General features: G+C 39.3%; 1 protein-coding gene across 2 annotated transcripts; it reads right to left on the bottom strand.

The window, feature by feature from the left end:
* Window positions 1-759: 759 nt before the first annotated feature.
* LOC142839873 (zinc finger protein 120-like) lies at window positions 760-27,475 on the bottom strand. Of its 2 annotated transcripts, none has more exons than XM_075956258.1 (4): window positions 27,327-27,437; window positions 13,583-13,709; window positions 13,322-13,382; window positions 760-1,699 (listed from the first exon to the last, which is right to left on the bottom strand). In XM_075956258.1, exons 1-4 carry the CDS (start codon window positions 27,327-27,329, stop codon window positions 1,660-1,662), a joined length of 231 nt encoding a protein of 76 aa, XP_075812373.1. In that variant the 5' UTR covers window positions 27,330-27,437; the 3' UTR covers window positions 760-1,659. The 2 variants fall into 2 exon arrangements, with proteins under 2 accessions (XP_075812373.1, XP_075812372.1); XM_075956257.1 differs by lacking the exon at window positions 760-1,699 and adding an exon at window positions 7,278-12,183 and having other exon boundaries at window positions 27,327-27,475.

Genomic DNA, 27,475 nt, shown 5'->3' with positions numbered 1-27,475 from the left:
AAAGCAAAAGGCAGCTGACTCTTGGATTCAAGAGTTAAGCTGAAGAGGCATTTTTAAGATCTAGAACTGAATACACTTGAAGCTCCTGGGAGAGGGTGCTCAGTAGAGTGTAGGGGTTGGGAATTGTAACATGATTATCTTTAACCTGTTAATTAATCTTCCTAAGATCTTGCATGGGTTGAAAGTCACTGGTCCCTAGCTTTTTAACTGGCAGAAGCAGAGTGTTTTGTGGAGACTGGCAAGACATTAGGATTCCATGCTCCAGGAACTGAATGATATATTTAGTAATGCTCAACTTGGCCTCTGGAGTCATGGGGAACTGTCTCACCCTCATCTCTTGGGCATTGGCTTTTAAGGTGACTACAACTGGGGGCTCCTGAATCGCTAGTCCTGGTGGATTAGTTTCCACACTCCTGGGATGGAGCACTAGAGTTTAGCCATTAGAGAAGAGGCCTCTAAAGTGAGTGCCTGTTAGAAGAGCCTGTATTCTTTCAGATCTAGATAAAAGGCACAGACTTCAGGCCATGGGGAGATCATCACCCCTTTCCAAATGAAATAAATTTGGGCTTTCATTTTAGCCAATAAGTCTCTTTCCAGAAGTGGGTAAAGGCATTCAGGGTTAACTATAAAGGAATGCATGAATTTCTTTCTTCCTAATCCCATACCTTGAACCCACATTTTTTGTCTGACAGAGGCCCCAATAGAGTTTTTGACACTGAATTGTGAGCAACAGTGTCCACTAGGAAATCAACAGGTTGCCCCTCCACTTTTAGGGTTACCCAAGGCTCAAGGGGAGGCTTCAAACCTTTCAGCTGTTTCAGGCTTCTGGATTTGGCAATTTTAGGACTTTTTGTCCCTTTTCTTCTTTGTGGGCATTATTACCTGTTGGCTATTTGGGACAGTCTGTGTTCCCTCTGCCCATCAGGTCTCCTGTTCTTATCTGCCAGTAAGACTTTTGGCAGTCCCTGAACTTGTTTATCCTTAGGTGTTTTTCTGTTGTTATAAACCTTAGTGGCTAAAGCAATCAATTTAGTCCAAGTTTTACCTTCAAGTTTTTGAGTGGCTGAAGCTTCCTCTTACTATCTGGGACTGCTTGGTTGATGAAAGCCAGGTTGACTGCCATTTGGTTCTCAGGAGCCTTAGACAGATTGGTGTGCTGTCTACCAAGTGCTCCAAGATCACCTCCTTAATGAATGCCCCAACGTTAGTGGGTCAACCATCTCATCTCATCCTGGAACCTGCTTACAGCATTTTCGCTGAATTCTATCTCTTCTATTCAGGAGGCAATCCACCCCCACATCTGGGAATGTGTAAACAGGACAGTATCTAGGAGATATATTAGCACTTGGGGTTTCTCAGTAAAGGAAGGAGTCTGAAGTTTCCAGTTATACAGATCACTAGTTGAAAGAGGACATAAAACAGGTGAGAGCTGCCATCCTTATTAGGAGGTCCCAAAGTGCAGAGAGAGAGAGAAAGAGAGAGAGAGAGAGAGAGAGAGAGAGAGAGCAGGAGACACCTTCTCCCTCCACCCACCACTGGTGGCTTCCCTAAACACACGTGAAGTGGGCTCAGCACCTAAGTATCAAGTTGGGAGCAGGAGGAGGGGAGGGAGTGTTTCTCTGCAAGAAAGTAGAAGGTCTTTCTTTAGTAGCTCCAGCTTCACAGGGGCAACAGAGACGGCAGTGGCCTCCTTGAAATCCTGAAAATGAGAAAGGACAAGGTCCAGGGGAGCCTGAGGTTTGGAAGAAGCTTTTCCCATAATGAAAATTACTTCACACATGATCTCAATGAGAAGACTGACAACAAATAGAACCACAAGAAAATAAAAATGGGGAGACAAGAAGCCAGCAGACACAGAAGAGGGAATGCTGCATGTTGGGCCATGTCATCCTGTTCCATTTTTAACCAGAGGAGAAATGAAACCATCCCATATTTCCTTCAGCTCTGAGGTTAAAAGCATGTCCACAGGGCTGGAGACATGGATCAGAGTTTAAAAGCATTGCCTGCTCTTCCAAAGGCCCTGAGTTCAATTCCCAGCAATCACACGGTGGCTCACAACCATCTGCAATGGGGTCTGGTGCCCTCTTCTGGCCTGCAGACATACACATAGACAGAATATTATATACATAATAAATAAATAAATAAATAAATAAATAAATAATTTTTTAAAAAGCATGTCCACTATATCTAATTGAGCATTCAGACTATCCAGACACCAGTCACCAGAACCAGAAAGTTACAATGAGCAAAAACAGAATAATAAACTTTGCCAAAAACCAGAGACTGGGATGTCCCCTTAGAATGAGGTTTGCATATTCCCATACAAACCACCAAAATGTTGGTTCCAGGGGGGTCATGCAAATATGGGGACAGACCCCCAAAGTCTCATAAACCAGAAGCATAACTTATTCCAGAAACCAGATTCTAGGGAAATCAGATGCAAACTTAAAAATAAAAATTGAAAAAAAATTAACAAAAATTAAAAAAAAATCATGGGGCACAAATCTTATCAGCTAGCTGAGACCACAGCCAGAGAAGGTGTTTGTTAGGCTGTAAAAAGGCTAGTTTCTGAACCCATCTTTTTATAGTAGGGGCACCAAGCATTAGGTCTGAACAAAGGAGTTTTTTACAATCTAGTCCCAACCTGCAGGTTAGTCAATGGAGACCCTAAGGAGAGGAGTGGGTTTTAACTTAATGGGTAACTAGACAGCTATCATGAAATACATTTCAGAGGAGACTACAGAGAAAATCACTAATTGCAAGAAAACAGAGTCTTTAGCAATTAGTCAGAAAAAGGGACTGCTTGTAATATCAGGGGTTAATAAGTTAGAATGATTGGTTCTTAGGCTGGGAACTTAGAAGATAGCAGAAAGTTTCTCACAAGCTAAATAAGAAGGTGAACCCAAAGAAAAACATATAGTCATTTTCCTGGATATTAACCTTCATCAGGCGATGAAAGGAGACAGAGACAGAGTCCCACATTGGAGCACTGGACTACAACCCCAAGGTCCAAATCAGGAGCAGAAGGAGAGAGAGCATGAGCAAGGAACTCAGGACCTCAAGGGGTGCACCCACACACTGAGACAATGGGGATTATTTATTGGGAACTCACCAAGGCCAGCTGGACTGGGTCTGAAAAAGCATGGAATAAAACTGGACTAGCTGAACATAGCGGACAATGAGGACTGCTGAGAACTCAAGAACAATGGCACTGGGTTTTGATCCTACTGCACGTCCTGGCTTTGTGGGAGCCTAGGCTGTTTGGATGCTCACCTTACTAGACCTGGAAGGAGGTGGGAGGTCCTTGGACTCCCTACAGGGCAGGGAACCAGGTCTGCTGTTAGGACTGATGAGAGAGGGGGAGTTGATTGGGGGAGGGGGAGGGATATGGGAGGCGGTGGCGGGGAAGAGACAGAAATCTTTAATAAATAAATAAAAAGAAAGAAACATGAGAAATGGAAAAAAGAAAGCTTCTCACACTATCTAAAAGTAAATCTCAGATACAGATTGTCTTTCTTTACAACCTCCATTAGCAGAGTTCATTAGTCAAACCTGTGTCAGTACTTGATCCACTCTCCCTCCTGGTACCTCCAGGCAGTGTGTACTGAAGCCCCATACCCCTTTGATGGTGCCAGTTTCCAATAACAGAGACAGTGTCTAACCCAGAGGTCATGTATCTCTGTCTTCTAAAGGTTAACTCAGTTCATATCTGTCTTTTATCAAGGATGGCCAGAACACTACTCGTAGATTGCAGAGAGATGTTTTGGCCATATATATATTCTACATTCTTATTTTTTGAATCTACCTTTTTATATTCTTATTCACAGACTCTTCAAATACCTTAGCAGCCAAGAGCGCTGAGTATTCTTTTAGAGCATCCACATACCATTCCCAGTACAGATAGAAACTCACTAATATCTGTACCTCCGCTATCAGGGCTTCTGAAACCATCTCCAGATTCCCTGAGCACCATAAGAAGAGGAGACTTGCAACACAAAAATTATTTCTCATGCTGAGTGTGGTAGTACATTCTTTTAGTGCCAGTGAGCACTGGAGAATTTATTCAAAAATAAATATAGTCAAACATGTGAGCATGTGCCATTAATTCCAGTCACTGGGAGAAACTGAACATTTCACAGTGGGTCACCAGTTTACCAAGTGACCTGAAATGCCCATCATGAGCGGGGTATTATTGCATCCATCAAGTTATAAAGTAGGGCATGCCCAGCTGTAATCTGTTATCAAATGGAAGTGATATATATAAGAGATCAGGAGCTGGAGAGATGGCTCAGAGGTTAAGAACACTGGCTGTTCTTCCTGAGGTCCTGAGTTCAATTCCCAGCAAGCACATGATGGCTCATAATCATCTGTAATGAGGTTTGGTGCCCTCTTCTGGCATAGAGGTATACATGCAAAGGAACATTGTATACATAAGAGATCAGGACCAAGCAGGTTCTGAAGGCACATAGAGGCACATGAAGAAGTGTCCAAATGCCAATGGTTTCTACTCCTATTACAATGCCTTCTCCTGTCAAGCATACACTTATAGCCTATTCCCTATGATGGGTTGAATGAGGAAGAGAAAACTAAGCCCTGGCTGATGATGGTTCTATACATCATCCTGTAACCATCCAGAATTGGACAGCTGCAGCATTGTCGCCCCTTTCTGGGACAACTTGAAAGATACTTGTGAAGGGAAATCTTCTCAGTAGGCAGGAGTTCAAACAGTACACATTTTCACATGGTTTACTTGGAAGGAGCAATTGTGCAGCGAACAATTCATTGATTGATGGACTCTGTCCAGTGCTTTGACTGGAGGCTCAGAGATTGGTAAAAAGCATGGTTAGAAAATTGTTGGGAGGGTCTGGAGAGATGGCTCAGTGGTTAAGAGCATTGCCTGCTCTTCCAAAGGTCCTGAGTTCAATTCCCAGCAACCACATGGTGGCTCACAACCATCTGTAATGGGGTATGGTGCCCTCTTCTGGTCTTCAGGCATACACGCAGAAAGAATATTGTATACATAATAAATAAATAAATATTTTTTTAAAAAAGGAAAATTGTTGGGAGAAGACATCTGAGGAAGAAGAATGTGGATAATTACTTTTTATCATATTAAAGTATAGTATTGATTTTATTTATTTATTTTTATTTTTTATTAAAACTTTCTACCTCCTCCCCTCCTCCCATTTCCTCCCCCTCCCCCACTCCCACTCCCCCTCACTCTCCAGTCCAAAGAGCAGTCAGAGTTCTCTGCCCTGTGGGAAGTCCAAGGTCCTCCCTCCTCCATCCAGGTCTAGAAAGGTGAGCATCCAAACAGACTAGGCTCCCACAAAGCCCGTCCATGCAGTAGAAACAAAACCCAGTGCCACTGTCCTTGGCTTCTCAGTCAGCCCTCATTGTCAGCCACGTTCAGGGACTCCGGTTTGATCACATGCTCCATCATCCAGCTGGCCTTGGTGATCTCCCATTAGATCAGCCCCACCGTCTCAGTTGGTGGGCGCACCCCTTGACTTCCTTGCTCATGTTCTCCCTCCTTCTGTTCCTCATTTGGACCTTGGGAGCTCAGTCCACTGCTCCAATGTGGGTCTCTGTCTCTTCCATTGTATACTTTTAGCTCCTTTGTCAAAAAATCAGGTGTTCATAGGTTTGTGGGTTAATATTTGGGTTTTCTATTTGATTCCATTGTTCGACTTCCTTGTTTTTATGCTAGTACCAAGCTGTTTTCAATATTGTAGCTCTGTAATAAAGTTTTTTTTGTTTGTTTTTGTTTTTGTTTTTCGAGACAGGGTTTCTCTGTGGTTTTGGAGCCTGTCCTGGAACTAGCTCTTGTAGACCAGGCTGGTTTCGAACTCACAGAGATCCGCCTGCCTCTGCCTCCCAAGTGCTGGGATTAAAGGCGTGTGCCACCACCGCCCGGCTGTAATAGAGTTTGAAGTCAGGGATGGCAATGCCTCCAGAAGTCCCTTTATTGTACAAGATTGTTTTGGCTATCATGGGTTTTTTGTTTTTCCAAATAAAGTTGATTATTGTTCTCTCAAGGTCTGTGAAGAATTTTGTTAGGATTTTAATGGGGATTGCATTGAATTTATAGATTGCCTTTGGTAGAATTGCCACTTTTACTACATTGATCCTACCCATCCAAGAGCATGGGAGATCCTTCTATTTTCTGGTGTCCTCTTCAATTTCTTTCTTCAATGTCTTAAAGTTCTTGTCAAGTAGATCTTTCACTTCCTTGGTTAGAGTTACCCCAAGATACTTTATGCTATTTGTGGCTATCGTAAAAGGTGAAGTTTCTCTGAATTCCCTTTCTGCTTCTCTATTCTTTGTGTATAGGAGGGCTACTAATTTTTTTGAGTTGATCTTGTAACCTGCCACATCACTGAAGATATTTGTCAGCTGTAGGAGTTCTTTGGTAGAGTTTTTGGGGTCACTAATGAACACTATCACTTTTGCCTGTTACAGTAATATCTGTTAGCTGTAGATAAGTGTCGGGTGGCATGTCTCAGCAGCTAATATTATATATATATAAGATCAGGATAGAATAATATCTCATTAATGTCATTACCTCTGCCAGGAAATAATTTTCTCTTTTACAAAGTCAATGTAGCTAATTTTTAAGTTATATTTGTCTTTTTAAAATATTTATTTATTTATTATGCATACAATATTCTGTCTGTGTGTATGTCTGCAGGCCAGAAGAGGGCATCAGACCCCATTACAGATGGTTGTGAGCCACCGTGTGGTTGCTGGGAATTGAACTCAGGACCTTTGGAAGAGCAGGCAATGCTCTTAACCTCTGAGCCATCTCTCCAGCCCCGCCCCCCGAAACATTCTTGTTTTCATACCTTAACTCACCCTTTTTTGCACACTTTAAAACATTTTCTTAGATCCTTAAACTCTTTTAGATCCTCCTATCTTAAGCTTTGTATCATAAAACAACTTTTATTTACTTTACTAGTATGTACAGGGCACTGACCACTGAGAGCTGTCCCTGTAAAGTTTCTTTAAACAAAGGAATGGTAAGAAGTTACACTGAAATAAATCTGTTTTGTGAGTCTCTCTCTCTCTCTCTCTCTCTCTCTCTCTCTCTCTCTCTCTCTCTGTGTGTGTCTTTTTGTCTCTTTCTCTGTCTCTCTATCTCTCTGTGTCTCTCCCCATCTCTCCCTCTCCCTCTCCCTCTCCCTCTCTCTCTCTCTCTCTCTGAGTCTGGTAGCAAGATGAGCTGTGTCTAGACTTTGTATTGGTTCAAAGAGAGTGAGACCTGTGACCTGAATCTTAGAACTGAGAAGACAGCTGCATCTGACTGTGTTTATGTGTGTTTAGAATCCTTTTCCATGTTCTCTCAGGTTTAATGTGAAAATTTGGCCACATGATAAAATGCCATTTTAAACAGACATTTCTTTCCTACCTGCCTTTTCAAAGTAACCACACTGAGACTTAATAATTGAAAATACTTGGCCAATAGATCAGGTTTATTACTAACATGCTCTTATATATCCAGATGACATAGAGAAGTTTGCATTCTCACTGCCCTCAACTAACTTCTGGGGCCCATATTGGAGGTTCAAATAGACTGTTACCCCAGGGGATGGCTAACAGCCCACCCAGGTGTCAGTATTATATGTTACATATCTTTTCCTCCTTAATGGAACATTCCGATATTTTATTCTATATTTATATGGATGATATTGTTTTGGGAAACCCTACTTCATCAAACCTTTGTTACCTCACAGCTAATTGCTGTGTTCCAATTTTGGTTTCCATCTTGTCCCTTGATTCTGTTTTTCTAGCCAAACCCAATTACACGTTCAGGGTTCCTATACCCTACCTCAGCTCCAAAAGGTATTAGGAAAAATAGATTGGAGGAGGCCATGGATATTTGTTTCTATGGACAGTTGGTTTCATTGTTTGAACTCCTAAAGGGTCTTGACCTCTCACCCCAAGTTACTTTATCCCCTTACCATCAACAGATCTTATGTCAGGTCCAACAGGTCATTGACAAGGCGGCTCTGGGGAATTTTGATCCTAACCAGTGGGTGTGTTTCTCCCTGGAGGCCGGGGAGAAGGGCTGGAACATCTGATACTCACCATTCTGTTCAGTCCCAGGGAGAACGGGGCAGGTCTGGCTCTGTTACTGCTCTTCCTGCCAGAGAACCTGGCAGTTCATGGCTGTGTGTGTGTGTGTGTAAGATGAAAAGCCAACCTCAGGTGTCAGTTCTCCAAGTTTTATTTTAATTCTTTTGAGACAGGGTCTCCGATTGCTCTGTAACTTTCCAAAAACACTAGGCTAGCTAACTAACAAGACAAGGTACCCATTTGTCTACATGTCCCATTCCCATTGCTTGTGTTATAATTCCTTGTGACCATATCTTTTTTTCTTTTTCTATTCAAATTGGATTTTGGGGCTCAAATTGAGATCCTTAAGCTCACAAGACTAGCTCACCTGTCTTCTTAGCCCTCCACAACTTCTGCTTTGTTGTTGTTGTCACTGTGTGGTTTTGGTTTAGTTTTTGACACAATTTTGTGTAATCTAGAGACTGGCCCCCCAAGTGCTGTGTAGCATTTGTGTCTGAAGGCCAAATGTTGATATGAAAGGTCTTTCTCAATCTCTATTCCCTATTTATTTATTTGTCTAAATGAGACAATTCTCTGGCATATAATTTTGGTTCTGAGAAAGTGTTATAAATGTCTAGTCATCAAAATGAACAAATTTTACTGTTGTAATATTTCTTCAAGTTGAATTTGAGCACCAGTGAGATGGATCGGTGGAAAAAGACTGTTCTGTGCAAGACAATAAAGCTAACCTAAATCCGTATAGAACATCAAACATTTGGTATTAGATACACAGTTGATGGCTGACTATCATACTTTACTACATCTATATCAGATAAATGAAAATATTTCTTTGAGTACAACATGAGTTATTTAATGTTTCTTATAATTTCTTTTATCAGTCTTTTTAACATTAACATTGTTAAATCTCTTGAAAAAACAGCACACATTGGGAGTTCATCATCTACCCTTGGACTTGTACTCAAGAGGAAAACACATAAGCATCATGAGTTCAAATGTATACCTAAATCATTACTGACATCCAAGCTAAGACAAATAACAAACAACAAATCTCAAGGAAATTTTTGAAAAGATGAGACTCAACTAGGAGCAACAAACCACCACCCTTACTTGAAAAGTATGATCAAACATGGTCTGACATTTCAATAACCAATGAGACAATTATATGATGGGGGCTCTGTTACAGCAGAAAAATACATATCACTAGGTACAGGCACAACAGAAGCTGAACAAAAGTCACAGAAGGAATATAAGGACTACAAAATAAACTTCACTAAATGGATTTGCCACAAACAGAGCACACTTTAGTGACTACCTCATGTTTCAAAATAGAAACCACAGCCGGGCGGTGGTGGCGCATGCCTTTAATCCCAGCACTTGGGAGGCAGAGGCAGGTGGATCTCTGTGAGTTCGAAACCAGCCTGGTCTACAAGAGCTAGTTCCAGGACAGGCTCCAAAACCACAGAGAAACCCTGTCTCAAAAAAAAAAAAAAAATAGAAACCACACTGTCATGATCTCCTCCACCAGTCTAGAGTAAACATGGTACATAATTTGCTTACTTTAAGGCTATGAAGAGAAACAATTATTCTTGAAGCTAAAGACAAATGTGAAATCTAAATTCATTACCAAACTGTTTTCATGAATAGGGATTTCTTCTTTATGAGTTTGTGCCTATTTCAGACTCCAAACTGATATAAATAGACTTTAAAATATTTCCAGCACTAGATTTTGAGCTCTGGGATTGGTTTTGTGTTCAGTTGGACAAGAGTAGAGTGTGTTTCTTTGACTCTGGTTTAAGATTCAAAGTATATTTCCTACACTGGCACTTTTTAACATTTGGCTCTGTTTTGGGAGTGATGTTGTTTCTTTTTTTTTTCTGAGACAGGGTTTCTCTGTGGCTTTGGAGCCTGTACTGGAACTAGCTCTGTAGACCACGCTGGTCTGGAACTCACAGAGATCTGCCTGCCTCTGCCTCCTGAGTGCTGGGATTAAAGACGTGCGCCACCATCGCCCGGCATGATGTTTCTTTAACTAGCTCTAGATTCAGGGCCAAAGTGTTTCCTTTGGATTTCATTTCAGGACCAGTGTATGTTTCTTTGAAAGGACCTTTCTCCTACCCATAAGACTTCATATATTCATAAATTAGGTTTTGGCCATTAGTTTGCTGGTGCAAACAAAATAAAGAGGTATCATAATGCTTGAACAGATCATTGACACTATCAATTTTTCTCTACAGAATAAATGTTGATTAACTGATTTTAAGTGTATTGGCTTAATGTCTTAAAAAATAATTTAGAGGGCTGGAGAGATGGCTCAGAGGTTAAGAGCATTGCCTGCTCTTCCAAAGGTCCTGAGTTCAATTCCCAGCATCCACATGGTGGCTCACAACCATCTGTAATGGGGTCTGGTGCCCTTTTCTGGCCATACACACAGACAGAATATTGTATACATAATAAATAAATAAATTAAAAAAATAATTTAGAATAAACCCTCAATTTCTTCTTCAGGTACCCAAAGACTACTGTAATATGAAAAAGCATTATCAGACTGATTACCAAAAAGTTTTACTCCAGTATAAATTAGAAAACTTTAGCACACTGAATTCATTTAAGAGTTTCACTACAATATGATTTTTCTCATGATTTTGAAAACTACACTCATTAAATTCATAGTTTCTCTCCAGAAGGGTTTATTTCATGTAGTTGGAGATTATTGTGACAAAGGATTGACCACACAAATTATACTCACAGTTTCTTTCCTGAATATGTACTTTTGTACATTTGAAGATGAATAAGACATGAAAAGGCTTTATCACACTGATTTCATTCGTACTGTTTCTCACCAGCATGTGTTTTTGTATGTCTGTAAATATTACTGTGATCTGCAAAGGTCTTAGCACACTGAATAAAATCAAAGGGTTTCTCTCTACTGTGTGTTATTTTATGCCTTTGAAAATGACAGTGATGTGCAAAGGCCTTACCACACTGATTATGATAATAGGGTTTCTCTCCAGTATGTTTTATGCACTTGATGAATACAATGGCCTGGAAAGGTCTTATCACTCTGATTACATTCATAGGGTTTCTACCTAGAGTGAGATCTTTTAAGCCTCTTAAGATTACTGTGAGCTGCAAAGACCTTACCACACTGATTACATTCATACGGTTTCTTTACAGTGTGATCTTTTATGCAATTGCAAAGCACTCTGCAAAGGCCTTACCACATTGATTATATTCATAAGTTTCTCTCCAATATGTGTTTTTTTATGACTTTGAAGACCACTGTGCTGTGCAAAGGCCTTCCCACACTGATTACATTCATAGGGCTTCTCTCCAGTGTGTCTTCTTTGATGCAATTGAAGAGTACGGTGCACTGCAAAGGCCTTACCACACTCATTACATTCATAGGGCTTCTCTCCGGTATGTGTTCTTTTATGATTTTGAAGACCACTCAGCTCTGCAAAGGCCTTTCCACACTGATTACATTCATAAGGCTTCTCTCCAGTATGTGTTCTTTTATGACTTTGAAGACCACTGTGCTGTGCAAAGGCCTTCCCACACTGATTACATTCATAGGGTTTCTCTCCAGTATGTGTTCTTTGATGCAATTGAAGAGTTCGGTGTACTGCAAAGGCCTTCCCACACTCATTACATTTATAGGGTTTCTCCCCAGTATGTGTCCTTTTATGACTTTGAAGATTACTGTGAGCTGCAAAGGCCTTTCCACACTCATTACATTTATAGGGTTTCTCTCCAGTATGTGTTCTTTGATGCTTTTGAAGACCACTTTGCTGTGCAAAGGCCTTTCCACACTGATTACATTCATAGGGTTTCTCTCCAGTGTGTGTTCTTTCATGCCTTTGAAGATCACTGTGACAATCAAAAGCCTTACCACACTGATAACATCCATGGGGTTTTTCTCTAGTACGTGTCCTTTTATGCTTTTGTAGATTACTGTGACCTGAAAAGACCTTACCACACTGATTACATTCATAGGGTTTCTCTCCAGTCTTTGTTCTTTCATTCCATTTAAGGTGACTGTGATATGTCAAGGGTTTACCACACTGAAGATATACTGAAAGTTTCTCTCCAGTTTGAATTCTTTCAATCCTGCAAGGATAATTGGCACATGTAAAAGCTTTACCACAGTCAACTAGTTGTGCCTAAACATTTGTATGAATTAATTTTATAATATGTTCCAATTGTAAAAAGGAATCAGATGCTAAGTTTTAAAAACTGTGTCTAAACTCATGTGTTGGTCTTTAATTAGGCACTGTTTTGCAACTTTGAAGATATCTCCAATGATAAATTCCTTTCTTTTATGGCTTACCTTTTCACCTTCACAGAAACTTTTTTCTATATGATATTTTATACATATGTGAAGAGAACTGGATAAACTCAGAGCTTTAACATACATGAATTCTCCTATACTGTGAATCATATTGCATTTGCTATGTGAATGAGGACACCAGGAAGTATTTACACAGTGCTAGAACTCATAGGGATTTTTTGCAGTGTGAGTCTGTTCATGTATTAAAAATGATGGTGGAAAACTGATTACTTGCATAGTGGAATAAAATTCAACAAGTATACTCTGCATGGGGGCTATGTCTTATCATCTAATTGTTTTTAGAGAGAGGTATGCTACACCTCACTATATCCCCATGTTCATACGCTTGTATCTAGAGTAACATATGGTATATATAGTAAAGAAGAATAACAAATAAAAGATTTCCACATTGAATTCTCAGGGTTTGACTTGCTGTTCCTCACAGACTTGTGGTATAGATATCAAGGTTTCTCCACAACAATTTGACTCGACTCTAACTGTTCCTCTGACTAATCTTAGCACAGTCACAAGAAGTGTATGAGTAATACAAGATTTACTATGGGTTATTGGTTTTAGTAGGAAGTTTTGCAGATATACTTATTATCTCTTCAGTATGTATACCTTTTGTATAAGGAGTAGCAAGCTAGAAATGTATTTGCAGATCTGTAACAAAGTTTTCATGGTGTTATGCCTCAAAAGGTGATATCTGTTTTAGGCATTGCTTTCTTGACTCCTTTCTTAAGAGAATGTCATTCAAATACAATTCACATATAGGATATATGGATTCATGAAAAATTAATAACCATCAGTGCACTTACAGTTGTGCTTATTTACACTGTTGCTCCTATTTAAAACTTACAGGACACATGACAATTTTATCAGAGGCACATTGTTATCAGATTTGCACATGAAAATTACCTTTCATGTCTTCTAGAACATTGACAATGTTCTTCACTAATATGATCTTCCCAAATGCATCCTAAAACATAATACCAGAAAATGTATGTTATATTATTGAAAATTGTGCAATATTTAAGCTGTTATCTTAAGGGAACCTTAGAACTATGACTGTTTTATTCAACTCATTCTTATTCTTTCTATATCAAATTATAGAAGAACATCATTGACCAAGAAAATGTTGTCCCCTTATTTTAAAACATGAAGGAGATTTATTTTTACCTATAGTAGTGAGGTTCCTGTAGGTCTCCAGCATCACATCTTTGTAGAGATTCTTCTGGGAAGCATCCAGCAAATTCCACTCTTCCTCATTGAAGCTGATATGCACATCATCATAGGACACCACCCTCTAAAATATTTCATTCATGTGTTTAATAGAAAGCATGATGGTGACAACATTGTAAATGTATACATTTTTGACAGTATAGTCATAAAATTCCCCACTCTTATTCCATGACACAGTCACTTTAGAAGGAAATTGAATAGGAGAGTCACCTCTGTCATTTCTGTACCCTTTGAATGGGATATCACTTCATAAAAGAATTGTTTATTACTAGGGAGAGCTAAGGAAACAGATCAACAGGATATAGTACACATGAGAAAATTCTATGAAAAAATACTGATTACAAAAAAGAAAAATACAGGGGACAAACTGGGTGTATTGACTCATGCCTTTAAGCTCAGCACTCAGAAAGCAGAGGTATGTATATTTGTCTCTGAGTTGAATGCCAGCCAAGTCTATGGAATCATGTCCAGGACAGGTGGAAGTACACATTAAGACCCTGTCTCGATTGCAAAAATCAGTGAATAAAAATCAGATATAAAGAATTCAGAGATGTGTACTGAAGTTCCTACAAAGAATTATGCATTCACTCCAGATCTGTATTCATATTCCAGACATCAGAAGTGTCTTATTTTAATCTGTAATACCAATAACATTTTATGAAAAGGAGCTACACTTTTAAAATAATTATAAATGGACAGATGAAAACATTAGCAATATAAATATTGGTCATAACTAATTAACACAGGTCTGGAAATATGGCTAAGTACTACTGAGCTCTTCCTGGTATTGAATAGAGGTGGGCACAAACGCCAGTACTTACATGGGAATTGTAACTATTTATTATTCCAAGTTCGGGATTCTGAGATGCTTTGATCATTCTGATGACCAGGTATCCATATGGTGCATATCCATGCAGACACATAAAATAGTCATATTGAGTAAAAAATTAAAAGCAAGCATAACAAGCAGGAAGACATTCCTGCACCTGCATTTCAATGACTCAGAATGCTCAGACAGTATTAATGTCATGAATACATGGCATCCTGGGAATCAGAATGAAACCCTCTGTCAAATTGAAAATCCAAGATATGTATCACAGCAACATATGCTCGACATGTAAAAAGCCTACATTCCAGGGTCATCACCCAATAACATAAAAACAAATAAAGCCATGAATGAAGCCCCCCTCCCTTTACTTTCAGGAATTTGGAGCCACACAGCAAAGGTTACTCAGACAAGCAAACCAAACAACTAAAACTGCAGGCTACCAAACTCCTTAGCACTGAACAGCAACTGTTTCTTCTATATTTTATGAGATTTACAGATCAGCCCTATAATGATGGTAAAAGCATTTCAGTATGAGTGGGAAGCTGACTGATTAACACCAACCACAACAGAGTAGATATAAAGGTCAGAAAATTAGTTGAGGATATTGAGACTCATCACATACACTGAGGAATTTCATCTAGAAAGGCCTTCCCTACCAAATGTTCATAGGAAATTGAAAGAAAGGCCACCAAGGAGAGAAACTTGTTCAAGTACATGATTTTCTCTGGGAGGTTGTTCATTCAGTGAAGTACACTCTGACCCCGGTCACTATTCGTTCATGGTCAACCACAAAATAGTGTATTCAGTCTCTGCAATGATTCTCATGCAATGATCCACATCTACTACTATCTAAAAGTACAAAGACTCCTCTGGCACCAAAGACAATCTCTTGACAGTAACATTTTATAAATTCTGAGACTGTAACATCTTCTACATTCTGAGAGCAAGTTACATACTCCCAACATACAGTGGCACAAAATACCATTAACATTCCAGAAGAGAAAAATGGAGACACAGTGAGGGAAGATTGAACCATGGCAAGACTGAAGCAGAGCAGGATAAACATCAAATCCTGTAGCTCTCTTGTCAGATGGCTTCAGTTTCAAATGACTTAAACGGTCCTATCCTTGCAACTTCTCATGCATTTCTCTTTGGTAACTTCCATTCCCTATGAGCAGCTAGGTCTCCATGGAAGTTGTGTCATAACTTAGGTATGTTAACATCTTTGGGCTCAAAATGCAACCCAGTGTGTTGTGAAATAACATTTCTAATTGTGTTGTACTTGTTTATGCTGTAGAACTTTTGATTTAATGATGCAAAGAAGTGCTGTAGTCTCTTATACTGCATTGGTTTAGCTCTGTGAAGTTGTGATATTTTGCCTATCTTAAATGAAAAAGAGCTGAATGACCAATAGAATGGCAAGAAAGCATAGGGAGGGCTGGCTGCCAAAAAAGAATAAATGGGAGGACAACTCTGGGAGGAAAAAGAGAAGAGGCAAGAAAAGGGGAGGACAATGGGAGACATTCACCTAGCTACACAGAAGCCATGGAGTAGAAATAAAGAAGGGAATACAGAATAGAGAAAGATGAAGGCCAGAGTGAAAAGATAGAGAGAACAATTGAGTTAAAAACAACCTGCCTTGAAGGCTGGAGAGATGGCTCAGAGGTTAGGAGCACTGCCTGTTCTTCTGAAGGTCCTGAGTTCAATTCCCAGCAACCACATGGTGGCTCACAACCATCTGTAATGAGATCTGGTGCAGAATACAGTATATATAATAAATAAATAAATCTTTAAAAAAAAACAACCTGCCTTGAAAGAAGCCAAAGCAAGCCATGGTCAGATATTTATATATATAAAAAAAAGCCTCCGTGTGTGTGATTTATTTAATAACTGCGTTCAGGCCCTCAAAAGAGAAAAGAGTAAAAGAAACAACCAACAACACCAGGCTTCAATCCTCAGAGCTTCATGCAATGAACTCTCACAGTCTCCTCACTGGGCTTCTGACTCTGCATAACATAGATGCCTGCAACAATGATAAACTGTAACCATAAACTAAAAATCCATGATCTTAAATTTTGATTCTTTCTTGTTTCCAAGAGCAACACATGGGGTGATGCTGAAAAGTGTGATTTCTTATTTGTGAAGGACACTAACAAGCTTGGACCACAGGTGCAGAAGGTTTTGAAAGAAGTAGCTTCCTGAGACTACGAATCAATTTGCTCATACCTTCCCTAAATTGAAGGTTTCTGTGTCTTACTCACCCTTAGGGCACCTTGATAAGCTTCCATTCCATAGCATGGACCATCTCTATAATGGTGATAAACTCCTTAAAAATTCCTGCCTGTTTCAACACATGACTGCTGTCTGAAACTACCTTTTCATTTTCATTAATTTTTGTTCCACTTGTTTTTTTCCATTGTGCACCTGAATGAGCCATAAGTGATATCCACTGAATAGATTCAATATTGCCTTTAAGATACTAGCCCATAATTTTTTAATTCTGTCTTACTAAATTTCCAGAGCATAGGCAGGAGAAGAAAGATTTGAGCCAAAATATCAAACAAGTGACCTCAGGATTAATTGCTTTTTTTTCTGGTGCTTATCTATTTCCAACTGAAATCTTATCATCTCAATACCCAATTTCTGCCATTACTCCTAACATATATTTCCATTTTCTTGGTCCTAGACTAACAGCTAATTATGTTCAGGATTCTATACTTCTGTACCCTTTGAATAAGATATGACCTTACGAGAGAAATGTCTATTAACAGAGAGAGACAAGGAAGCAGAGCAGCAGTACCTAGTACACATAAGAAAATAGAATTAAGAAATACTAACTACTAAAAGGAAAAATAAGATAGAGAAACTGGATGTATTGACTCATTGTATATTTGAAAGAAAAATAAATAAAAAAAACAAAGGAAGGAATATGAGCATAGCTAGGGAAGATTTGACCAAGGTAAGACTAAAATTAATCAGGGCAAACAACGAATCATGTAGGTCTGTCTCAGGCTGTTAGGACTTCATTCTCAAAGGGTCTACATAGTTCTATTCCTGTAAACTTTTATAGGTGTCCCTCTTTTGCTGGTTGCCCTCCCTGTATGCAGCTCTCCAGGGCATATATCTCACAGCTTGGTTGTCTCAACATCCTATCATCTCAACATACAACTGTGGCTTCATCTTCACAGATTCATACAGTGAAATCTCACAGAATCTGCAACAATTTTCTGACTCTGCAAAACAGATTGGTGCAACGGTGCTGAACTGAAACCACAGAAGATTCTTTGACTTATAGTTTTTGCATCTTTTTTGCTTCCACTACAAGCACACATGAGTTGTCACCCCAAATTTGGCTTCTAAATTGTAATGGACACTACTACACTTGAACCAATGCTGATAGCAATGGCTTTATCAGAGTTACAGCAGACGGCAATTAAGGTTTGGAAGTCACCCACGAGGTGAATAATTCTCTGATGGAGGAACCCTTTTTCAAGGAAGGCTTATGATGCCATAGACTCAACACACTGTTTGCTTCTCTCTAGAATTTACATGTGTAAAACAGCTGTGGAATCTCCCCATTACCATGGATTTTTATATAAACTGCACATGTAATCTCAAGATTACATCTCGATCGTGTGGGCATTTACTCTGTGAACAATCAAAAGATGAATCCTCACCAAATTATCTACTTTCCATCAATAGAAAATATACTGGATATGCTTCATAACTAGATCTAGTCTTCCACAAAGACTGCAATGCACCTAGGTCCTGATTTCTATCAATGACTCCGGATAACATAGGAGAATGGCGATGTCTCCCAATTCCAGGCTGCTACAAACAATTCACATATTTTAGACCTCAATGCAAAACCACAGAAATGTACAAGGACAAAACCCACAGGTGTGATTGTCAAGCCAAGACCCAGCATAAAGCAAGTTTGGTACCAGTTCCTCACTTGCGAAAAGTCAGGCTGATAACATGAAGACATAACTCCTCACACCAATGCACCTACCTGCACAGCACCAGAGCCTGGCTCACAGCAGTGTGTTGCCATGGTTACTCACTTACAGTCTGTCTGGCCATGCAGTGTAAATAAGAGCTTTCTGTTGGGAATATGTATAACTGTATGGAAAATGAGGAGAGAGAGTTCATGATGCAGGAATGAGAAAGCTACCAATAGAACATGTGTGCTCCTTTCCTACCCAGCAGATAGAAATGTTTAGTTCTAACCAACATTCGTGGATTTTAATAATAATACCTATTATTGTTATTATTTTCAAACCCTAGTACAGTCTTGGAGCTTGTTCTCCAAAGACCACAATAGAACAGAATTACAGAAGGTTCTGTACGGAGTTGCGTCTTTGAATTAGGAATCAGGTTGCCTATGCCTACACAAATTGAAGGCTTAGATGGATGGAGTCTTACCCTTAGGTTACCTTCCTAGGCTTCAAATGCTAAGAAAGGCTTTCTCTTTAATGGTGCTAAACTTCATGAAATGTTCTCCGTCTTCTTCATCACAGCAGTGCCCTTTAAACTGCCTCCTGCTGGTTTTCTCTATTAAACTGGATCTTCATTTCTTTCTGCCCCACTTGCTTCTTTTTCACTGCTGGCCTAAATGAGTCAACAGGGATAATCACCCAATATAATAAATCCTTTTCCAAGAATCAGCCAATTATTTTTTAATTGTGCCTTACTCAAATTCTCAGAGAATAGAAAGAAATAGGAATGATATGGTGACAAAATACTATACAAATGATCTCTAACTAATTTTTTCATGGATTCTATTCCCAACTTACATCCTATGAGCTCATTGCTTTCACTCCTCCCAGATTCCTGCTCTTACAATAGCTAACGAAGCTCTGGCTGCACCTTCTATGGCTTTTGCCATCTAAAGTCCTAATATCGTTCACATTCCTCCAAAAGACAACGTTCCCACGTTCTACCCAGCAATAATAAACACTTCTTGTATATCACCTGTTGTTCTGACTTGCCTGTTTCCTGCTGTTATTAAATTCTCTCTAACCAAAATCATCTCAGGTAATGAGTAGTTTTACTTTACTGATATTTAAAGGCCATAACCCACAATGGTGAGAGCTTAGGTTTGAAACTCAAGCTACGAATAGAAGTAAAAAACCACATAGAAACATTGTTTACTGATTTTTGCTCGTGCTTAGTCACTGGTCCTAAGCTAGATGGTTTTATTTTCTTTATTGGGGGGTTAAGTGTTTTATTTTCTTTGTGATTCTTTTTTTATTTTTATTTCTGAATTATTTGTTTATTTTTTTAAAGAAAACAGGATCTCCTTTTTCATTATACATACCAATCCAAGTTTTTACTCCTTCCTCTGCTTCCATTCCCTCCATATAACCTCCTACCCCACCCCATCCAATCCTCAGAGAGGGTGAGGTCAAAGGCCCTCGCTACTATATCTAGGCTGAGCAAGGTATCCATCCAAAGACAAAAGGTTTCCAAAAAAGCCAGTACATGCAGTAGGGATAAATTCTGGTGCCACTGCCAGTGGCCCCTCAGTCTGCCCCAGCCATGCAACTGTCAACCACAATACGAGGGACTAGTTTGGTCCTATGCTTGTTCCTTCCGAGTTCAGCTGGAGTTGGAGAGCTCCCATTAGCTCAGGTAAACTGTTTCTGTGGGTGAACCCATCATGGTCTTAACCTCTTTGTTCACATTCTCACTCCTCCCACTCTTCAACTGGACTTTGGCAGCTTAATCCAGTGCTCCAATGTGCGTCTCTGCCTCTGTTTCCATCAGTTTCTGGATAAAGGTTTTTTTTTTTCTTATCCTTCTCAGGCCCACTTGATTAGTGTGATCAGAGACTCTGTTTTCATTTCTCAACTGCCAAGACCCAATGAATCACACAGAAACTATATTAATTATATTACTCTATAACTAATGGCTCAGGCATATTCCTCATTAGCCCTCACATCTTATGTAAACCCATTTCTATTAATGTATGTATTGTCACAAGGCTGTGACTTACTGGTAATATTCTGGCCTCTTCTCCTTTAGTGGCTATATGGTGTCTCTTTGACTTCACCAATTTTCTCTATTACTGTTCAGATTTCCCATCTGACTTTAATTGGCTAAGCCATTGGCAAAAATAGCTTTATTCATCTCCCAGTGAAGCAAGATACATACAGATGGACATCCACATTATCTCCCCCTTTCTGACTAACTTAAAAGGAAGGTTTTCATTTTAACATAGAAAATATTACAGATACAAAACAGTTATCAAACCACAATTATAGTTACAATATTTAGTCAACTTACATTTTGCAAAGTAAGGTAAAAAATCCATCATATTTCCTATCTTCATGAGTCTAAACTTTTATATCATATATATATATATTACCATAACTAAGGAAGATTATAATTATAACTATTTAGTTCTCAACTCCATCAAAAAACCCAGAAGAATATATCATTAGCCTGTAATGTCTGTGGAAACAAAAGCAGAACCTGTTTCCCAAAGTAACATATCCTTAGACTCAAATTTTGAAGTCAAGATACCTTTAAAATTTATGTTGGGCTTGCATAGCAGCCCCTAGAATCAAATGTCTTTCTGCAGTCAAAAATTCAAAGAAAACAAAATAATATATGCAACTCAGAGTCTTTGTATATTTTCCTTGTATTTAATGCCTCTTGATTGATTTATTCAATTTTTTTCTTTAAGAACCCCTGTGTAACATCCTTATATTATTTTTTAATCTATGACTCTGTCCACTGGAAATGATGTGGAAGATGAGAAGAATTCAGCACAGTGATGGAATGTGACAGGTATGACAGCAAAGACAGGAAATAAATTGAAAGTTTGTAAGCTTTCTTCAAATGTAGTACCAGTGCAGAAACTATCCCTGGTTTCTTGTGATTCATATAGAAGTTTTAGAGAACACACTAATTCTGATCCATGTAAAATTACATCTGAAAACTCAATCAGTAAAATCCACCGTCCTTTAATTCAGACTGAATTACTTTGAATCACTAGTACTACTTTGAGCCCATTTTTTCCTGTAGGTAGGCAGCTGTAAATATGGTTTCTATGATAAGAAATCACAATAAAATATTTCCATTTTTAAAAAGAAGGATATAAAGAAATCAAATTCTTATATTACAGTCTCTTTAAAAATTCTATCATTTAAAAAGTAAACAATGTCTAAAATGTGTATTACATGTAAAAGATGAGTAAAAGTCCACTGCTTACAAAAAAAGGAAGAATAGGGGCATAGCAAATAATCAAAGGTATTTGAGGAAACCCAAACAGAAAGCTATGCTTCAGGTTTTTTTAAAATATTTATTTATTATGTATACAATATTCTGTCTGTGTGTATGTCTGCAGGCCAGAAGAGGGCACCAGACCTCATTACAGATGGTTGTGAGCCACCATGTGGTTGCTGGGAATTGAACTCAGAACCTTTGGAAGAGCAGGCAATGCTCTTAACCACTGAGCCATCTCTCCAGCTCCCTATGCATCAGTTCTTAATGATATTCTGGACTCTCACAGCCTAGAGAAGTTCAATGTTTCAGGCTTTGCTATCCCTAGCACAACAACTTTTCTATCACAATAGCTCTATTCCGCACAGGGAACTGTCCTTGGCTATCCCATGGTTCTAGAATCTACCAAACCTTCAGGTGTTCACTGTAATTAATGTCCTCTCTGCAGGTGTTTCAAGTCTGTTAAAAGGTTATCAGTGGTCATCAGCGCTCCATGAGCCCTTCAACCTTGGATTGTCCATGAAAACACCAAGGCAGAAGAATCCCCAGCAAACTCCCAAAAAGTGTGCGCTCTAACCAGATAGCAAGCAAGGGTAGTTTCTATTTCTTCAACATAGTTGTTGTTGATTCTACTATTAACATGATTACACTGTATCCACAGTCGGGAGGTAGAGAATGATAAATCTTGGCCCTTATTATAAAATCCAGTACCACGACCATGTAATGCAATAGTGCTATCAATTCTGGAAGGGAGAAGGGACATCTTATCTCAAGGAACTTAATATACAAGATATTCTCTCATAACAACACCACAGAGAATAACATGATCTAGGTAAGCCCTCAAAGGTTGGCCTGGAATAGTCTTCCTTGCCTGAATCAAGGTCTTATCTAGCTGAAAATCAATATCAACCATCAAACAAAATTAATAAAATTTTCTGTGCAGACAGAAAAAAAACCCTTGCTTTTTTAGTGATATATCAAATATCAATGAGCCATGTTTGAGGTCAAAGTACATAAAATGTTTAGAGTATGGGTTTACTCCTTTCCCTGATGTAAGCACCAGCACATGGAAAGAGGCAGGCGTCTAAGATTAAAAAACCAGTCTCTTTATAAAACTTTTCAAAAACCTAAAACTGAAACTAACGATGTAAGAAATTTTCTGAATATAATTGGTGAAGGTCCATAATTTTCAAGAAAATGAATCATATAATTAGATTACAGTAAAAATAGCATACAGATTCACATAATATGCTTTCTATATTTTCCACAAAGATCCATCAAGCAAGAATGTGTACAATGTTTGTGAAAAGAAAGGTGTTGAAGAAAAAAAGTCAAAAACAAAAGCAGGAATAGTCAACTTTTAATCAAAGACCACAGAAAACTTAGCAAGAGAAAATGTGATCTTGATCAAAGTTACCCAGCTACCTTTGATTATATGTGAACAGAAATTAAATAAACACAAACGGCACAACTTTCACAAAGTTATCTCAAAGTGACACTTAAAGTGTTGTTCTTGACCCCCAGTTACTGATAAATCTTCAAAGACAGAAGCCTCATGGTATAAATGTTCTCTTTGCAAACAGAGGAGATCTCTTGTGATGGCTCTGCATCACCTTGTGCTTTCTTCTGGTTTCAGATAAATGCAGTCCCACAGATGCCCAATCCCAAAACAGCCTAGAAAAATGATTTAAACTCTGCTTCCTGCTACATGGATTATGGCAGAAGATGTGGATTGTTCCCTATCTACCTGTCTAACACATTGCACACCTGAGAAATCTCTGCACATCAGAAACTCCTTTTGTCCCCTGGAACTAAGCTTCACTGGATCACACCATTGCAGCTAGTGGTAACACCATGTTAAAAGCACTCTACTCTACTATTGCTCTACCAGGTCCTAAACAATTTGTAATCTTTATAACACAAACTGAAATTGGAATGCAATATTCAGAACTTCTAGAAACTAAACCTTCAGTTTTATAATCTCTCTTTCCACTGCACAACAAAAGCAGTGCCCATGTGTGTACTCTGGACAGAGATATAACCAGCATCATTTTCTTACATTCCAGGGCTGCAGTATTTCTATACAAAAAGAGGCTCAGAGAACAAGGGCCACTGCCACCATGAACCACATGGACCAACATAACTACAGTCTGTCTCATGATCCATCCAAGTCACAGCAGAAATGTCAGCTCAACAGATATGCTCTGAACATCCAACACTCACTATGGGATAGCTTGTGGTTTTCCATACCATTCTCTACTGAAGAGACAGAAGAAAATCACGGAAAGAACCAACACTACCTGCCACTAGTACTCCTGATTACTAACCCTTCCCAGAATCCCTCATTGGCTAGGGCCTCCCACCTGGGTCTCATAATATTAGCAGCTCTTCTACTGGAGGATCGGAGATCAAATGACTCAGACAGCACAGTCCTCCAGTTCTGCCCTCACAGCCCAGCAGACAGGGCCCCAGTTTAGAAAGCTTGTATTTAGTACACATTATTCCACTCTCCTGGAGCACATCCTGTTCCTCACCCAAAGCACAGGGTCCTTTGTGTGCACATTCCATTGCACACTCACTTTCTAGGGCATCCATCTCATTGCCTCAGAGGTGCAAAGTCCTGCAGATAAACACAAGACACATTTATAAAGTAACTACTGTTACTGTGTAATTGTGGTTACTTTGTAACTGTTGTTAAAGAAAAGCAGACCAGAGTTGGAGAGATGGCTCAGAGGTTAAGAGCACTGACTGCTCTTCCAGAGGTCCTGAGTTCAATTCCCAGTAAACACATGGTGGCTCACAGCCATCTGTAATGAGATCTGGTGCCCTCTTCTGGCCTGCAGGCATACATGGAAGGAATGTTGTATACTAAATAAATAAATCTTTAAAAAAAAATGACCATAATTAGAAAATAATTGGGATCATGTTAGGGCTTGGAGGCATCAAAAAGAACATAAATATGATGTAGTTTTCATCTCAAAAATCTTTGAAAAGTTGAAACAGACTTTTTACCATGTGCTCCATAGACTAGGTATCTGTATTAGAGCACATAAAAGATTTATCATATATTTCTCTAATAATAAACATCTTAATCCAGAAAAGTAACAGTCCTGTGAAGCAGGGCCACAGCATTTTACCCAGATCAACTATACATATAGTTGGATGAACTACTGTAAATATAGCAACTAGGTCGAAAGATAAGGTCAGTCCCTTACCCAGATTCTTGATAGCCATGGTCTGTGTACTCAAACAATGATCATTCAGGACATTCACAGAGCATCTACAATTGACTACCTGATTCCACAGAGCTAATCTCAATGACTGTTGGAGGGAGAAAACTCTCACCCTCTGCCCAGCCTCTCCCTTTCTACACTGTGTCTCCACCAGCTTCAAAGTTGGTCAGTGAGCTCAACTCTTGCACAGGTCCCTCTTCTTTTAGTCCCCAATAAAACCCAGAAAGATCAGCAGACACTCATTAACTGTTCTACTTTTCTTTCTCATTTATAAGTCAAGGTCAAACCTGGAAGGAGTTGCAGGACTGTCTTCCCAGCACTGGGCAGCAGAGGCAGGAGTAGGTGTTCAAAATGATCCTCAATTACATAGCATGAGGCAAGCCTAAACTATAGGAGACATTGCTCTACACAGAAATCAATAATCAACATCACTTGAGAGAAATGAAATGCAATTACTAATGGCTTAGAAACATTAGAGAACAGAAACAAATAGAGATAACAGCAGCAATACACTGAAAGTATTTGAAAATGACAGCAGTTAGTGATTTTTAAAATGATAAAAATACTGCACTTTTAAGATTAAATAAAACTTTCAATATTTACTTTGAAAAAGATAAGGCCCTTGTATAGGAGACGGGATGTCATTAATAAGAGATAGATTGATGTTGCCCACATACATATGTTGGCTGCTGAGATCTGTAACCGACACTAAGAGTTATTCAATGGCCTGTTTCTCAAATCTCTGAGCTGACATAACTGTGTCAAGCAACATCAATCATATCTGCATAGGATAGTTTCTTAATTGCAAATTTTATGTTCCTGTCTCAAGATAACCTTCCCAATCTGTACACCTCCACATAATGGTCTGTGTTCATTCACATGATGTTAATTAAAATAAAACATGCTGGGAAATTACAAATTCACTCCCACTACCACAATCAAGCCCTCTTTTTTTCATAATGGTGACTCCAACAGCTGATTGATTGTCTATGCTGTTTCCCCTGCAGTGTACACAGTAAACTATTCCTCCTATTGTGGTCTGAAGACAGAAGGAATGCTCCATATACAAATCCTTTTCCTGCAACTGCAATGCATAGTCAACTACATGACTCAAATGCATAATTTAAAACTGTGAGGTGGTACAGTCATTTTTAAAAGAATTTTGAAAGTCTAATGTAGAGGACAGCAAGGTCATTGCCCTGGACAGCAGCAGGTAAGGGCCAAGGCCACCTGAGTCAACATAAGAGGACTTGTCTGAAAAACAATTTTTCTATCAGGATGGAAATGCAGCTGTTCTAGAAGTAATATGCCTTTCCATTGAGAAACCATTTCCCACACCTAGGAGATTAATAAAGAAAATCCTCTTTAATGATGGTATACATCAATCTCTGGCTAAAGCTCAAACAGGAGACAGCTACACAGATTTTGCATTCCACATATGCTATTATTCTTGAGTGTCCTTTAGGTTCAGGCTCCAGGTTACACCTTGAACAATTGAAATAGAAACAGGCAATTTGCCAGGCTAGACATTTAGGCAGATGGGAGAGTTAGAAAGCAAAGCTATTCCCAGGATACGTTTTTAAGTGCACTTGTGACCTGAATCAGTATACCATTCTTCAGTGACAGCCTTCTGAGATGAAGGTCACAGGGGGTGAGAAAGACAGGACAAGTAAAATGTAAAAAAGCTAAAATGTTAAGGTGGGTAGGTCCTGCAGATGCCTAGTAAGCTAAGGAAAATAGCATTTTGCCTGGTGATGGTGGTATAGGCCTTTAATCTCAGGATTTAGGAGTCTGGGCCCTGTGATCTCTGTGAGTTTGAGGACAGCCTGGTCTACAGAGTGAGTTCCAGGATAGTCACGACAGTCCTACAGATATAAAAGAGTTGCCAATGCCTCCTAGAGAAGTTTGTTAGAGGATTGTTGGCAACTTCTTTATATCGCTAATTCTACTCTTCTACTTTGCAGCTTAGAAGTGCAGTGCTACCCAATGGGTGAGCTGCCTTGATACCCTCCACATAGTTAAATATAAATGGAGATTGTATGTAAAGGTTAAATGCAAAGTGCTCAATATCGAGAAGATGCTGGAGTTACTATGCCTCTCTGGATGTGGCAAATTGTTTCCATGAATGCATCAAGCCTGTTGAAGTTGACAAGAAAGATGTTTGTACACACAACACCCTGCTCCCAATTCTCTAAGCAGATTAAGCCCACAGCACAGTTATTCAGAGGCCTGTCCCTAGGTCTATGAATTAACAAGGACCGCATGAGACTTTAAAACACAGGGAATCTGGCGGCAGGTTCCCACACAGATCCAGGGAGGACGCACCATGCTGTCTCCCGCCCCTCACCCTCTGCTCCTCCCCATCTGGAGACAGCATTCCCCCGCTCACCATGTTGTGGTTTTCCAGATTGCCAAAGCTCTCAGTTCGTCATCTCCCAGCAGCAGCAACTTCATCGCAGCACACAAAAACACTGTCGCCAGCGCCTAGGCAAAGCCGAGTCTGAAGGCGGCTGCCCGGAAGAGCTCGACTCCGGTTCT

The sequence above is a fragment of the Microtus pennsylvanicus genome, chromosome 22 (genome assembly GCF_037038515.1).
Source record: "Microtus pennsylvanicus isolate mMicPen1 chromosome 22, mMicPen1.hap1, whole genome shotgun sequence".
Taxonomy (NCBI): Eukaryota; Metazoa; Chordata; class Mammalia; order Rodentia; family Cricetidae; genus Microtus; species Microtus pennsylvanicus.
The sequence above is the reverse complement of the archived record's forward strand: the minus strand, read 5'-3'. Positions and strand labels throughout refer to the sequence as shown.